This window comes from Nothobranchius furzeri, chromosome 3 (assembly GCF_043380555.1).
Source record: "Nothobranchius furzeri strain GRZ-AD chromosome 3, NfurGRZ-RIMD1, whole genome shotgun sequence".
NCBI classification, from domain to species: Eukaryota; Metazoa; Chordata; class Actinopteri; order Cyprinodontiformes; family Nothobranchiidae; genus Nothobranchius; species Nothobranchius furzeri.
Window position 1 is genome coordinate 76,560,023 of NC_091743.1, and position 15,500 is coordinate 76,575,522.

The window sequence follows — 15,500 nt, forward strand, 5'->3', positions numbered from 1 at the left end:
CACCTTGCAATTATGTGATCCCCACAAATCGTATCCACCCTCTATCGAAAAACAGCTGTGGAATATTGATTGGTAATTACATCACATTTAAATTTCCTTCAAGGTGTTCTAATTCAAAATTTTCAAATCACCTGTTGTTTCAAACCTGTGTGGTTATCTAAAAACCATTCCCAAGATTATCTTAATGTGTTTCCAAGGTTGTTAAATAGAATGAAGAGCAAAGCCTTCTGGGGATGCCCATATTACATTCTTATTGGTTTTAAAGGACTTTCCAGGGCCTTGTCACAACACGAAGCCCTTTCAACGCCAATCAAAAAAGTAGAATGCCATTTTAGCTTCACATCTCAAGGGTAAAAGGTCTGAAACCTTAACAGTAGTAGCAAATGGGATTTTGGGTCATGAAAGTTAACCAAAGCAGTTGGAGTCGAACAGCTGAAAGCATGGAAACGGTGTCGAGTCGTCCATCGCACGCTGGAGCCAAAGTTTAGTCAAATAGCTTAAAAAAGCTGATTCCAAGATCAACGTGAATAACTGTTCAGCTTGAAATGCCAGCAAGAGCAAAACCATCAGGAACTCTAACAGGAAAAGTTTCTACAGAGATAACAAACAAAACTCCCTCCTTTATGTGATCACAGTTGAATATATCCTCCAGTATTTTCATTTCTGCTGATGACAAGGTGTAATTCAGTAGCTAGAATAAAGCAGAACTGCTCATTCCTGTGGAGAAACACACTTTCTTAAGCAAATTGGTGATGCTTATGCCTTAATCTCACCCTAAAGGTAGCAATAGATGTCTCAGAAATGTGACACCCCCTTCAAGTGAAACAACTGGTACCAGCACTAATTGAAATTTTGCATGCAAAGTGACAATGCCTGGGCCCTCGGCAGCTTGGATTAGGGCTTGAATAGAGACAGATTCTTTGTGAAAGCCTACTGTGGTGGTTGGCGTGCAGGCCAGCCCCGTGCATCTGCTCACTGGGTGGACTGGGAAAACACTGGATTGTATATGGCCGCTCGTTTTACCTTTTAACTGACCCTGTTCCAGAAATCCCCCCCCATGTGGATGTTCTTCGGTTTTTCTAACAAACATAACTTATGCCAATCGACACTCGCACAACCACTCATAACAAAAAACTGTAGTCACAAGCAGCTAGGACATTTACATATGAAAACATCGTCACTGAACTTGGCAGTGTTTAAAAAAGGTTAGAATCATACAGAGATAGTGAGAAAGTGGTACTGAGAGTCGTTCATCAATTCGTTCAAAGATAAAAATGCAAGTTTCTTCCAATACAGAACAACGACTCGGCTGGTGTTTGCGAACGTTTGTCTGACTCGTCCGTTTCTGAATAGAGCGCTGAAGGAATCTCATTCTACCCCACTTCTCCATTTTACTGTGGTTTCACTCCCATCATGTTTCCTTCAGAGAAAGGAACTAAATTCTTTCTTAAAGTGATTTATCATTGTAGTCCAACAAGCAACAATCACTTGGATAAAAGTCTCTATGAGGTTGTTGTTGCATCCCAGCTACACAAACTGTCCCAGAAAAACATTTGAGCATTACAAACATCTCCCCGGAAGGCAGGAGGGGTGGGCCGGACCGAAGAAGCCAAACAACCACGTAGTAAAACTTATCTCCACAAAACAATCCAGACCTCAGCTATTTTATTGCCCGGGAATGAATCTGAAATTTTCCACTCAACAGAATTAGATGAGCGCCGCTGTTGTTGGTAGGACCGCCAGCTCATCACTGATGACAATGAATGGGTGAGCTAATGAAGGGATAAATCCTCTGTGTGTTTTCATTGCCATGTTTGATAGAGCTGGGCTAATTTTCCTGGCAGTACTACATCCATTAATTTTCCAAAAGAGCTTGCCTGTTACTGTTGCCTAAACCAATAAGACATGGCATCAGCTTATATTAACGCTAATCAACAATCTAAAGTTGGTTGGAATTCCTCAGCGGACAAGCCTTTTAAAAACAAGTAAACGGAATTGATGAATGAAGTTAGTTTGCAGGCTGGAGTGGGAGCACAAAAGGAGACACTGAGGAAAATGGATTTCACCCCGAGCATCAGCGCTTTGGTGCTATCTTACTTTTTTTGTTTCTGCATGTCGGTAAAGTTGACAAACCACATGTAAAAAAAATGGACACTTGGGGACACGGCTGGGGTTTTAAGTTCAGACACATTTTTTATCCCGTATTCCGCTCCAGCACGACCCTGCCTAAATCGTTAATTATTTGTATAACAAGTTGGCCTTTTAAATTTCCTCCACAGTAATTCGGCTTATTATAGATCCCAGTAATATGATTTCTAATGTGCTTCTTTTATTTTGCGTCGTGCTTTTTTATACCAAAGTTTTCCAAGAGTATTGAAAGCATGCTGTTTTATCAATGAATCTCTATTTATTGTTATTTACATAATGTTTGGGTAACCAGTAATAAAGTACACAAATGCATTTTTCACTGTTAAAATAACAACAAAAAAAAACATCTCTTTACAAAATGTGTCAAGGAAATCCACCGGAGGCCTCCTTTCTGTTGCATGCTGGGATAGTTTTTTTTTCTTCGTTCGTTTTTTGTGTGGATTAGAGCTGCGGTGACCTCTTTTTCAACTCTTTTTTTGTTTTTTATTTTTCTACGTAACGCGTCCCGGCAATTTCATTGGACAGTCGAGTAGGGTGAGATACTGCGTAGAACGAGGCTGAACCGTATTCAGTGGGCGACCAGATTGGCCAGTTTTCCAGTCATCATTTGAGGTAGCGGCACTCAAAAAAATGCGTGCAATGTTTCTGCTGAGCATCAACATTATAGCAGGAAAAATTACTACAATCTCTTTTTGGGACACGTTTAAAAATGGATGATCAAAGTAAAAAATAATAGAAAAAAGTAGCAGAGCAGCAATAAAAAGTGGTCAATTCGAGCTTTTTTAACAGACGGAGTGGAAGTGGAAGTGGAATGGTGCTTAGTGTGAAATTGCTGTTATTCTTGGCAGATATCATATCCTGGGCTTTCCTTAAACTGGGACAGAATGCAAGGAAAATACTGAGCAGAAAAAAACAATTATTCCAACAGCAATGAAGCTGTAGTGTGGTGAGAACGTGAGTGAAAATAAACAATTATGATCAGATTAAAGATGGAGCTGCATAATAATCTCAATTTTCTTTGTGTGTGTGTGTGTGTGTGTGTGTGTGTGTGTGTGTGTGTGTGTGTGTGTGTGTGTGTGTGTGTGTGTGTGTGTGTGTGTGTGTGTGTGTGTCCCTGTATTTATAGAAATTATTAGGCTAGACCTGTTTGCTGGTGAAGCCTTAAGAAAATTTCTAAATTGCACTTTGTAAATATAAAAGCTGGCCTTCCCTGCTGCTTTAGATGTTATCTGAAGCTGCAGAGATGTAACTGAAACATAAACTGGAGCAGTCCGTTGTAGGCTACATAAATACGGATGATGCTGATGCTTGTCAAAGTCTGTGCCAGTTCTAAAGTATACAAATCCTGCCAGGTCCATAACTTCCTAAACAGATCTGGAATGCCATACGCACCAAAGATGTGACTGTAAACTTTTCTGTACTTTATTTGAAACTAAACCAGCGGGATGAAGGATAGCGCCGTTGCTCCACCTGTAATTAGGAGGTTTGGTGACTGACCAGAGGAAGAGGACACATTTGTTTCCTGTTTGAATCCCCAAAATAGGCTGAATAAATTACTAGGGTGATCCTTCCACACTGCTGTGTGGTGTCTCCTGACCTGTCAGTGAGTGCAGCTTCAGAATTACCTGCAAATCACACCTTAAACACAAGACTGAAATAAGTGAAAATAAAATGTGCACCTTCTTAGTTTTTGTTGGGGATAACAGAAATGAAACTTAGAATAAATGTAGACTGTGCGTTAGGTGACATGTCCTATAGTATTGTGTTGGGACGCTTTATCACAGTTACTTTAAATGTAATTTTAATAGAGTCCAATGAGGCTGTTACGTTGTGCGTTAGGCCACGCTGATTGGTGACCTTTGAATTTAAATCTCTGCACATGAATAAAACTCGCTCTGGAGGATATAGCTCAGGTTATATATTCAGAAATAAAATTGACCATTTCAGTAAAAATATACATATTTCTCACTGTGTGACTACGGCGCGCGACACACCTCCCTGCCCACCGGTGCTCTTGTCGTTTTTCTCACATCTTTTTATTCCAACAAAGCTAAAAACAGCCCGTTTTATTTACAGCCGGCCGTTTAATTCCGTCCTGAATCCCGTTTTTTAGAGACCGCCAGGACCCAGGAGAGCGTCATGTTGTTGTGACCCACATCCATCCCAGGCTGAGCGGACGCGGTGATGAACGTCAGAACCGTCACCGGGTCAGCTAAACCCAGAGAATAAAACACCCGAATAGATTATTGTACCGGTTTTACAATGAAATCCACGCGCTTTGTCTCGCGCCGGTGTGAGGATGCGTCTGACCGGGATGGAGACACAAGCTTACCTTCCACAGCTATTACGGCCGGTATGGTCCATAATATCCATAGAATATCCATTATTGGTGCTTCAGAGTCCCAGACACTCAGATAAAACAGGTCCCGAGAGCCATTGGCAGCAGCAGCAAAGAGGGGACTGGCGGTCCTTCTCCTCCTATGCAGCGCTCCCGGATAGCACAGCTAACGAACTCAAATCTGAACCAAGTTTGGACGAAACCAAGAGGGCTCAGACGGGGGGGAGGACCGGGGAGACCGGCAGGACAGCTCCGTTATTCACCGCAGTTACATCCGCCTGTCTCACTTAAAACAGACACAACACAACTGTATGTAGGTTACAGATAAACAAAGGCTCTTAAATGTTTACACCGGCAGCGGAGCGGTGCGTTTAGAGCCACGTCCATCCCCTCAAATCCGCTTTAATTGACCCCGCTGTCAATCATCGACGGACGCACGCGCCGCAGCGCCTCTCCTAGTCTCGATTAAGCGTTGAGGGAGCGCGTATAAAAGATGGAGCGTCTTATTCTCAGTCCCACTCTGCTCTAAATGGATTTACGGCCCTTTTTATCTATTTGTTACAACTTCACACGTTTAATCTGTTTACTGAGAAGCTGCAGCGGGTCGTCGCTGGTTAACAGGTGAGCAGATCCAGAGAAGCTAAAGTAAGTTTGATGGTTTCCTTTCGGTGTTTGGACTCCAACATTTACCATCTATTAGTTCACATTCACAGATTAACTCTAAATTAACCCCTCTTTCTGCTTTTCAAGAGAATATTCTAGTTTAGTTATGTATTTATTTTTAATTTATTTATTGGCTCAAGACCTAGCTGGGTACTCATTTATAGAAGGTCGTTTATAATATGCTTACTGTTTAGCTGCCTGAGCAGATAGATAGATAGATAGATAGATAGATAGATAGATAGATAGATAGATAGATGATAGATAGATTGATAGATTGATAGATTGATAGATAGATAGATAGATAGATAGATAGATAGATAGATAGATAGATAACTACTGTCCATATGTGATGATTATATTATTGATTTTGTCATTATTAATTATCATAATTACAGAAAACGTTTTACAAACATTACCTTATATTTTACAAGCATGTAGTCTAGAGATTTTTCAAGAGATCAAAGGATAAATTAGAAATTTGTGAATATTTAATATTATTGTATTATTGCACGTCATTTACTGGACTTCATTAGCATCCTTCCTGGGGTGCTAAGTGTCACTTTTAAAGTTTGATTAAATCATTTACACCTGAAACTTAAACTGTATGTTTCATGAACAAACTAGAAGGAATCGTGTAATTTAACATGACTCATAATCAGTGAGTGGAGCTTAACAGAAGTTTGTTTTTTATTTCAGCCACAAAGAGTCCCAGAAAGTAAATTGGAGCTAAAAGCTAAACCCCTCTAACGAAAGTATCATCATATAAAGTTTTATGTTTTGGTTTAATCTTTTAGTCATAAATTTACAGAAATAGATTTTAGTCTATTTGGCTTTTTGTTGAACTCTAATAAAATGCATTTAGCTTTTATGCATTTTTTACCTTTTCAATAATTCATTTTAATCATCTTTGGCTTTATCTGAGCATCCTTTAAGTTGAAGAAGTCATTTCTTATTTTCACATTATAAAATAATTCACAGTGTCATTTACAGCGTAATTGTTTACACATCGTGAAACCCAAAGAGAATCTCTGATTTGAAACAGAAATTCACTCTGCTGAACAAAGTCAGGTTGTGAAGAAGAAAGAAGACCTGAAAACAAAAGCTGGCTCAAATACAGCAACCCAATGTGTGCAAGAAGAGAGATGCCTGCTGGACATGAAGTATAGAGTTACCGAGGCTGACTAAAAATTTGCCATCAAACATGCCTTTGGTTTTACAGGCCGAAGCGCTGCACAGCAGACCTCTCATTGGTTAAATGAACCAGGCTGATTTATTTGCCTCCACTGGACTGGACTGTATTGATTCCAGGTCACTTGACTGGCTGGCTTCAGATCATGTTCAGGTGACTTCTGAACAGATGGAACAAAATGGCAAGGCACTGAGAAAGCTGCTTCACTCACTTTAATGAGTCCCATACAAGCTCAGTATTGACTTGAGTCAGAAGTAAAATGAAAGATGTTGGAAAAATATTATATTAATACTTCTTAAGTTTTGCCGGCAGAGAGATTTCTGCCACGCTGTGCTGCCATGTCTTCTCAGACTGCAATGCAATGGTTCAAATGCAAAGCAGGAGCTTCTAAATATGCCAGAAATCCTCTCATGTTCCCCTGCAAGCCTGTAATCCAGTAAAAGCAAGGCATGCACGCCGCTAATGTCCCGTAACTCAGCAGCTTTAAAGGCCAACAGACTACCGCCATAAACAAAAACACACGGCAGAATCGACGCTACAGATTACCAGCAAATTATGTTCCAGTCATGTAAAAGGTGCACAAAGTAGATTTTCTCCGAACGGTCAGCTGAGTAGAATAACCGGTGTGTAAAGCCGTGAGAGCAGACTTTATCAACAAAGAAACAAGGACAAAAAAATTAAGAAAAAGAAAATGAAATAAATAAAGAAATTAGAAAAAAAATATTAAAGCAAAAATGCCTAAAAATGTTCATATAAATATTTTAAAAGTTTCTTTTTACATTAAGAAATGGTAAAATTATAACTTTGATAATTTACCATACTAAAAATTCAGATGAATTGTATTTAGGAATAAATGCATTTTAAATTATGAGGGAAAATAACCATAAGTATGATTTAAAAAAACACGCTGCACATTTTTTACGCAAAATAAACATTGTTCAAAAATTCTTAAAATTAAGCATCTATACTTGTGTTTAAAGGTGCATTTCTACATTCTTCAGTACAATTTAAGCGATTTTGGAATATTTGTATTTGTGTTATTATATCAGTTAATTAAACTCCATTAGGTGTGTGTGTGTGTGTGTGTGTGTGTGTGTGTGTGTGTGTGTGTGTGTGTGTGTGTGTGTGTGTATTAGGCAAATTACAATGAAAGTGTGTGCATTTCTGAGAGGAGATCTCACAATTAGGAACTAAAGTCTGCTAAAAGATCAAATTAAAATAGAATAGTAAATAATCTAAAATGCAATGCTTTTAAAATATATATATAAACAAATAATAAAACTCGTGTTGTTGGGGGGGGGGGGAGTCCTAGACTGTTTTAAAGTTGTAATTAAACAACAAAATTTACTCAGTCTGTTAAAACTGAACAATAAACATATAACAAAACAAAATGAAACATATAAACAACAATTTGAAGAATAAACACATGAACTTGGGATTATTGTGTTTTCTATGAAACTGTGATTGCATCGACACTGCCCTCCAGAGGCTGGACAGCGTGAAAAGGATGGAGAGTTTATATACTTTCCTATTTTTTCTTTCTGTCTCTAGAAAATGATGTGATTCTGTTGTGAATGAGTTTCCTACTTTTTTAACGTGTTAAATTCAAATAAAAGTTAGATGAAAAGAGATTACCAAGGATCGTTTTCTTTAGGGGGGAAAAAAAGGAAATAAATGTGTTTATTAGTTACCTGGGTGTGTCTTTTAATACGCTGGGTTTTCATGGATTAAGTAGTCGTTAAAAAGGAATTGTGTCCGTGTCGGATATTTAGCCCAAAGTTACGCATTAAGTTCATTTGGGAGAATAAACGCTGAGTATCAGTTATTAAACAAGCTTTTCATTCCTGGTGCATTCCTGAGGAGATTCCCAATGACCTGTGGAGGTTTAGACTCTAAAGAGATTCTGATGATTCATCATCACTGAAGACAGAAAATAAAAGGATCTTCTACAGATGGTCCTACCGCCGGTGCTGCAGAAAAGTCTTTTTTTGTGGATGAACCTTCGCTCAAACCACATCCTCAGAATAAAGTTCAGATCTCGGTAAAAGTCCTGATCGATAATTTTCTTCAGGATCTGGATTTTTTTAATCTGCTCATTTCAACATCAAGGCAGATTTTTGTGCCTAAAACTGGTTATTCCTGCTTCCCAACGGGAGATGGAGTACGTCTGAAACCAAAGAGGGATGGGCCCACCGCTCATGAAAACCTTTCCTCACCACACTGCGCTCCACCCGGCCACCCCACCTTCCCAGCACACTGGTTTGCCCTTGCCAAAACTTTAATTTAATCCCACTAAATTGCTTGAGCTTTAATTAAAAAGACCATAGATCTTGGCAGGATTTAATTTCCTTTCTTGTTAAGAGAAGTTCTCAGAGATCGTAGATTCTTTACTAGTAAACTGTTGGGAGTCCTACAGGAGCTCTAACTCTTGACTTGTTTGGTTTTCTTCAACCAAACTAAACAAGTAGACCGTGCTTTCTTCAGCTTATGAGCCACTGGAGCACAGTAATGTTTTAAATGCCCGTCACAGGGCAGACAACGCTTTTTACCATCTTAATAAATCTAAGCACTGCTGCTATTAAAGACATTTCCAGTAAAATATCCTTCAGCTGACAGTCATGATGGAATAAATGCCTTGATTAAATGGCGGACATTAATCATGGCTTTTGGTTGTGAACGCTGTCGCGTCTCGTCTGAATTATATGAACCGATCACATAAATCTGCTGCTGTTTTGATGACACAGCATGTTGTTGATGTTGTGGTTTGCATCTCCAGACCAGAGGAATCTTTTTTCAGGAACACAAATCAAGCCGTAGCCAACGAGTGCTGCAGTCTTCATCTGATGATGATGATTGTGATGATGGTGGTGATGATGATAGTGTTGTCGTTTGAGCAGACTGAAAAACTGACATTAAAAGTTAGAAATGATGCCGTTAAAAAAGAAATTTCATAAAAGCAACAAACTATCACCGGTCCTGTGATGTTTTTGCTCTAAAGACCTTTTTTTTTCTCCTCTTGGCCCTCATTTACCAAACGTTCATATTGTCCGTCCTACATTCTGTTCTACGAAGGAAAACTACGATGGTCACATGAACGGCCAAAATCTGGATTTATAAACCACGCAGTGGCCACGACTGTACGACTGTTGATAAATCCCACGTGTGCATACCCAGGTGCTTGTGGCCATTCAGTAACTCGCATACAGAAACACTCTCAAGTAACCATATTTGAAAACGCCACATCCCAAAGGCAGGAATGAAGTTCCTGCATTCCTTCAAAATAAGAAAACTAACAGCGAGATATTTAGGAACATTTCTACGGACACGTACAAAATACGTCAAATAATTCCTATGCACCAAATAGATCTGTGCATAAGAATGGTTGATAAATAAGGGTCCTGGTGGCAAATCTTTTTTTTTATATTGTTTTTACCCCAAGATTCATCAGTTAAATTTGATTAATTGCACATAAAACAAGCAATGTTTAAGCACTTCTTTACATATGGAACAACCTAATCAATCGTTATATCAGTTTCATAGAGGCCTGTATGGTGAAGCTCAATTGGAATATGGTGCAAAAGTTATTCTATTTATTCCAGTAATTCAACCCAAAAGGAGAAACTGATATACCAGATAAGATCCATTACATGCAAAGGGTTCATGAACATTTAAATGGTCTTTCAGTTGAAGTTAAATTACTGGAATAAACAGGGTTTTGCAACATATTCTGATTTTCACCCGTACAGAATTCAGCTTCATTCTTCTGCAAAACATGTTTGTGTCTCTGGTTGTGAGTGAATTACGGAGATGGAGACGAGAAACAAGCGAGGGCCGTTCATAGGGAGTCATAAAAAGAGCTGAATGAGGCGTTGTTCGCCGTAACAAAACACAGCAAATGTTCTGTTTGCAATGAAAATGAAAATCATTATTTGCTTTTGGCTCATTATGACCATATGAATTAGACTGAGTAGTTTGTGGTGAAACTGAGTAGATATTATGAAATAAATAATTGTAATTTAACCATCTTTTAAAGTGCAAAACACATAATATGAGCACCAGCATCAGATGCATAAAAACACTGAGCGTAGGTCTTTTTTTAGAAGGAAGTACCAAACATGATGCTCCCTCCTTATCTCCTCCTCTCCTCTCTTCACTTAGATTGTCGGCCATCACAAAGCAACAGATGGAGGTGCACAACAGGATATTACCACTAAGAGGATTCCCGTTTCTTTGCATGTCACAATGGACTTTTTGCAGGGACAGAGTCTTTCATCACGACCCAGCTCCACAGGCTTACTGGAACTGATGCAGAGTTGTCGGTTAAGCTCTGGGAAACCTACCGTGCTGCTCGCTGACCTCCTTGGCATACAGACAACCCCGGTGGAGTTTGTTGGGAATAACATTAAATGGATTCACTAGGTGGGATTAGAAAGTCCCACTAGTACCTTTTAGGTCTTTAACCCTGGACTTTCACTCGGCGCTCTGAGGTACGGGCCAGGCTGAGTCGAGCGTGTGCTCGCCACAGCAGCAGGCTGTTAAAACGATGATGCGGTGATTAAATTATAATAAAGCGTTAAAATGCAAAAACATTTTACTGTGACCTAAATCACCACAATTAAATTTTACTTTAAAAATCTAACAAAGATCTAATTAGGCTTTGTTCACTGTTAGGGAAAAATACCAGTTTCTTGTTTTTCATTCAGTATTACCCAGCGCTCACTGAGAGCCGTTTCTAGCCTCACTACAGAAACAGCAGCCTTGTAAACCACCTAGAAACTACTTTATTATTAGCTAAGTCATAAATCTCAAAAGTGTGGTTAAAAATCCACGTGGAAACAGGAGGAACTGGTGTTTTTGTTGGGAAAAGAATCCGTGTTGGGGAGAAACACAAATCAGCATCCCTTTAAAGCGGCAGTGTGTAGTTTCCTGGCACTGGGGGGCAGTACTCACACTTCAGGGTAGTTGTACACCATATCGCCGGGACCATGGTACCTGTGGAGCAGAAAGCATGCAACCCCGTCTTGACTCCTCAGACTTTGATGGTCCTTCAGTTAATCCAATGAGAGAATGCAATGCTGGTTGTAGTTTCCGTGGTTTTCTACCAGGCGCGTTGCAAGCTTTTCAAAAGTGTGAGTGCTGAAACCCCCATGGGTGCAACGCCCATGTTTTCTACCCTTTCTCAGTTTTACTTTATTGTATATTTTAAATTTCCAGTTTATAAGTAAAAATGTAAGGGTGTTTTTACCCAAAGATGAGCCTTCACTAGTGGACTTAAAGGTTTTTCACAATTCAGTAAAAGCCAAGTAGTACGTTCTATTTGATGATTTCATGGTGTGCAGAAGCTGTTAGGGAAAATGAGGGCTTTGTTTTTTCTCTGAGGAGACTTCACCTCCTTTGTGGTATTATTTAAACTCAACCTTGAGAGGAAGCAGGTCAGAAACTGTGAATCTCCAAAGGGAACCTGTATATTCTCCTGTGTGCAACATGGGCTGTCTCAGCCCTTAAGAGTTGTTCTTTTCTCTGTAAGTTTAAGAAATTGGTTTATTTTTCACAGAGACCACTCAGCGGACCTCTTCTTTTCATAACACTTAAACATTTCACACATTTAACCCGCTGATTAATGGAGCACAGAAGTACTTTTCCTGTGTGTGAGTTAGCAGCTCTGATGGAAGAAAATCTGATGGTTTTACAAGCTGTTATACGCTTCATGCTTTACTCATATGGTCACCCTGTGCTGAGGTTTGCCTGGTGCAACTTCAAAAGTGAAGTCAGCATTCACCCTGCAGATAATCGTGTTGAACTCAGCCATGAAGCTGTATTCAGTCAGACATGAGGTTTTACCATGAAGACACGGTAACTTTCCAAACCAAATAGCTTGTGGCAACGATTCTTCTTGAACACATTTATCAGCACAAACCAGATTTGGTCTGTCGACTTAAGAAATCCTCCAACATTTAGCCGGGTTGACTCACCGGGCATAAAAAGTTAGGTATTAAAAATGTTGTGCAAAGATGAAACAAGTCTGGCGACTTGAAGTGAATGTCTTTGTTGACGTGTGGTTAGCGAAATTACGTTTTGTGTTTGCGTCCGTGTAAGCGTTAACGTGCATGTAAACGCCAATGCAAATGAACGTCTGCGTGGCGAGAGGAAGCAGGCGGAACCACAACCGTAGAACAGAGCAGGGAAATAGAGCAGAAGAGCACACGCCCGCATAAAAGAAACGTTGAATAATTCTGCCTTGAGACGTGTGAGGGCTGTAAAGAGCAGGGGAAAGCATCCAGAGGTCGTTCCCATGGCAACCTGGGCCCAGGGAGATCACTGACCCTCCCGCCACGCGGTACAAGCAGGGCACAGATTGTAGGTCACATATGGCACCAGCGATCCAATCAAACCTAATCTGGCTTGACTTGTGGGTTATAAATTATACTGGAAAGCTGGTTTACACTCTGGCTTAGCTCATCAGCAGGCTCATGTGTGAAGATGTCTGTGTTAATGGCAAACTGATGCACTGACCCAATAAATGTGTGTCAACCAATGTAAGTTTAGTCGTCTGGTTGGTTGGGAAAACAAGCAAACATTGTGGTGAATTGGCCGTCACGTAGGTATGAATGGGCAAACGCGTGTGGTCGATTATAACCTATCCGTCACATCGGTCCTCCTGGTAACAAGGTATTATTAGTTAGTTAAAACGCTGTTTTCATGCTTTCCTGTTGGGGTTTTGTTTTTGTATTCTTGTGTAACTGTTAAAGTTTTGGATGTTGAATATTCAGTTTCAGTGGAACTATTTCATTTAAGTAATAAAGTTATCCTGAAATCCAGAATGTGGCGTGATCATTACCAGTTTACTGTGAAGTTCGCTAATCTCACACCAACTTAAGTTTCCATTCCTTAAACATTTCAGTAAATCTTTGTTTAGATTTTGTAAGCAAAGTCACATACTCAATAAATCCCACTTTATCATCATAATGGTAATATATCTGAGAAGTAAAAGAGAAAAGTGGATGCTATCGAGGTGATTCTTCATACACAGAGCATAACAAGCTTGTTTTTACCTTTGCTAACATGTTTTTACTTCTGCTGCTGCCTTCATCAGAGCAATTGTTTATGTGAACAGTGAATGTAATCATCTCAGAACCATAAATGTATGTGTGGTGTGTGTACATAGCTGTTTTTGAATTAAAATTGTATCATCATTTAGTCAAACTACACTTTTTATCCCAAATTTATCTGCGTTGTGTATTAGATGTCTCTCTACCATTCAGTTGCATCGTGTGTCATGTTTTTATGTAAATGTACATTTGTTCACACAATATTTTCTATTTGATTAGCCAACTAATTTGTTTTTTTTTATTTTGTTTTGTTTTTGTTTATCTATTATATTTGCATCTTTGTTTCCAGGAGGACCCATTTGTAAATGAGATGCTTCATCTCAAGTGTTTTTTTTTATCCTCCTTAAATTTAAGTCAATAAATAAATAAATAACGTAAATTCAACTTTACTAATTTAATTCCTTACAAAATCTGCTGATTGTAGAAGCATTAATGTCAGTATATCGGCATCGGCAAATATCGGTTTATCAGCTATAACAGTGATCTTAATATCGGATATCGGTATTGGCCCCAAAATTTCATATCGGTGCATCGCTAATCAATAGCTTTATAGATATAGATAGAGAGTTTACTTCCTTCTCAGTGGCCTAGTGGCAGTGTCTGCCCTGGGACTGGGAGATTAGGGTTCAAATCCCAGTTGGGCACACCAAAGACTTTATAAAACTGGGATCCCTGTTTGACACTCAGCTATGAGAGGTTGAATTGGGGGTGTTAAACCACCAAATAGTTCCTGAGCTGCCGCTGACCGCCCCCCAGGGGATGGGTCAGATGTGTAGATGACTTTCACCGGTGTGTGACGACTAACGGGGCTTTCACTAAAATATCTATAGATATATGGAGATAGATAAAGAGTGGGTTTCCAGTTCTCAGTGGATTTTTCACAATATTATATATATATATATATATATATATATATATATATATATATATATATATATATATATATATATATATATACATATATATATATATTTTTTTTTAATATTTTAATATTTTAAACCAGTTCTTTGTTCACTCCAGTCAGACGGATTTGTCCATTAATTCCTGTATTTGTCCCTGTGGTGTGTAAAGAGGGTTAGGATAAAAGGCAAATTTAGATTTTTGAAAGTCAAAATACACTTTTTACCATATTTTTGTAATTATTTTGAGTTAAATTACATTTTAAAAAATTGTAACCAAAGTATGAAATTGTTTCAAATAAAATGATTTTTCTTCTTGTGTGTTTGCTTAAGTGGTTATTTGTTTGTCCTTTCGCACAACAATAAATTAAACATTCAAGTTAAACCTTATTTTAACTGATCAAACACATGAAAAAGGTCATTGATTGAATTTATAGCAAGATTATTAACCCCCCACCACCACCACCCCCCCCACCCCCTCCAGAAAAAAAAATGGTGTGGCACTTTTAAATATATTTTTAAAATGATGATATTATAACATCATGATGGCTTTGGTTGATAAATATTTATTCTAAATTATTATGATAATTATAGTGTATTTATCGCCATTTCTTTTTTAATAAAATTGGAAAACTTCAAGCAAATGTTTTGGTATTTAGTTTAAAAAAATGTGGTACAGGTTAAAAATCTTCCAACATGGATGATATGCATATTTCCAAACTCATGCAAAGTTACTGGTGCAAAAAATTCTATGGAGGCGCCCTAAGGAGGTGTGAGACTTGGAGAGCTGCCGGCGCTGCAGAAACACCGATATGAAGGATTTATGCAGCTGGAGGATCGGGACACCAGAGCAGATCTGAAATAAGTTGGTTAGAAACAAGAGACTCAGCCTAGAGATGTACCGGAACACCAGGACAAATAATCCGACCCTTCTCCAGATGAGGATGAAAATCCATTGACATCCTCAACATTCACTCATGCAGTCATAAAAGTGACATTTGTTTTCAGAATATTTTTCATGGTGCTGAAAAATACTTGTGATGCACTGCCAGTGTCTGAAATGATCATAATTCAGGTGTTTTGCAGCTGAAGTTGCATAATAAAAACTCTGATCTGTGTTTAATAAATGCTGATGGAAAAATGGAAGTGTCTCA

General features: G+C 38.8%; 1 protein-coding gene and 1 long non-coding RNA gene across 5 annotated transcripts in view; one reads left to right on the top strand and one right to left on the bottom strand.

The window, feature by feature from the left end:
- Positions 1–4,820, bottom strand: part of ephb2b (eph receptor B2b) — a 168,672-nt gene extending 163,852 nt beyond the window's left edge. For all 4 annotated transcript variants that reach the window (XM_054732884.2, XM_054732876.2, XM_054732879.2 and 1 more), the window contains exon 1: positions 4,481–4,820. In XM_054732884.2, coding sequence (XP_054588859.1) covers positions 4,481–4,532 — 52 coding nt within the window. In that variant the 5' untranslated portion in view covers positions 4,533–4,820. The remainder of the gene's footprint in view (positions 1–4,480) is intronic.
- Positions 4,821–4,935: 115 nt separating this feature from the next.
- On the top strand, positions 4,936–13,159 carry LOC107374369 (uncharacterized). Its single transcript, XR_001571506.3, has 2 exons — positions 4,936–5,107; positions 10,497–13,159. It is a non-coding gene; the product is annotated as an uncharacterized lncRNA (long non-coding RNA).
- The last annotated feature ends 2,341 nt before the right edge of the window (positions 13,160–15,500 follow it).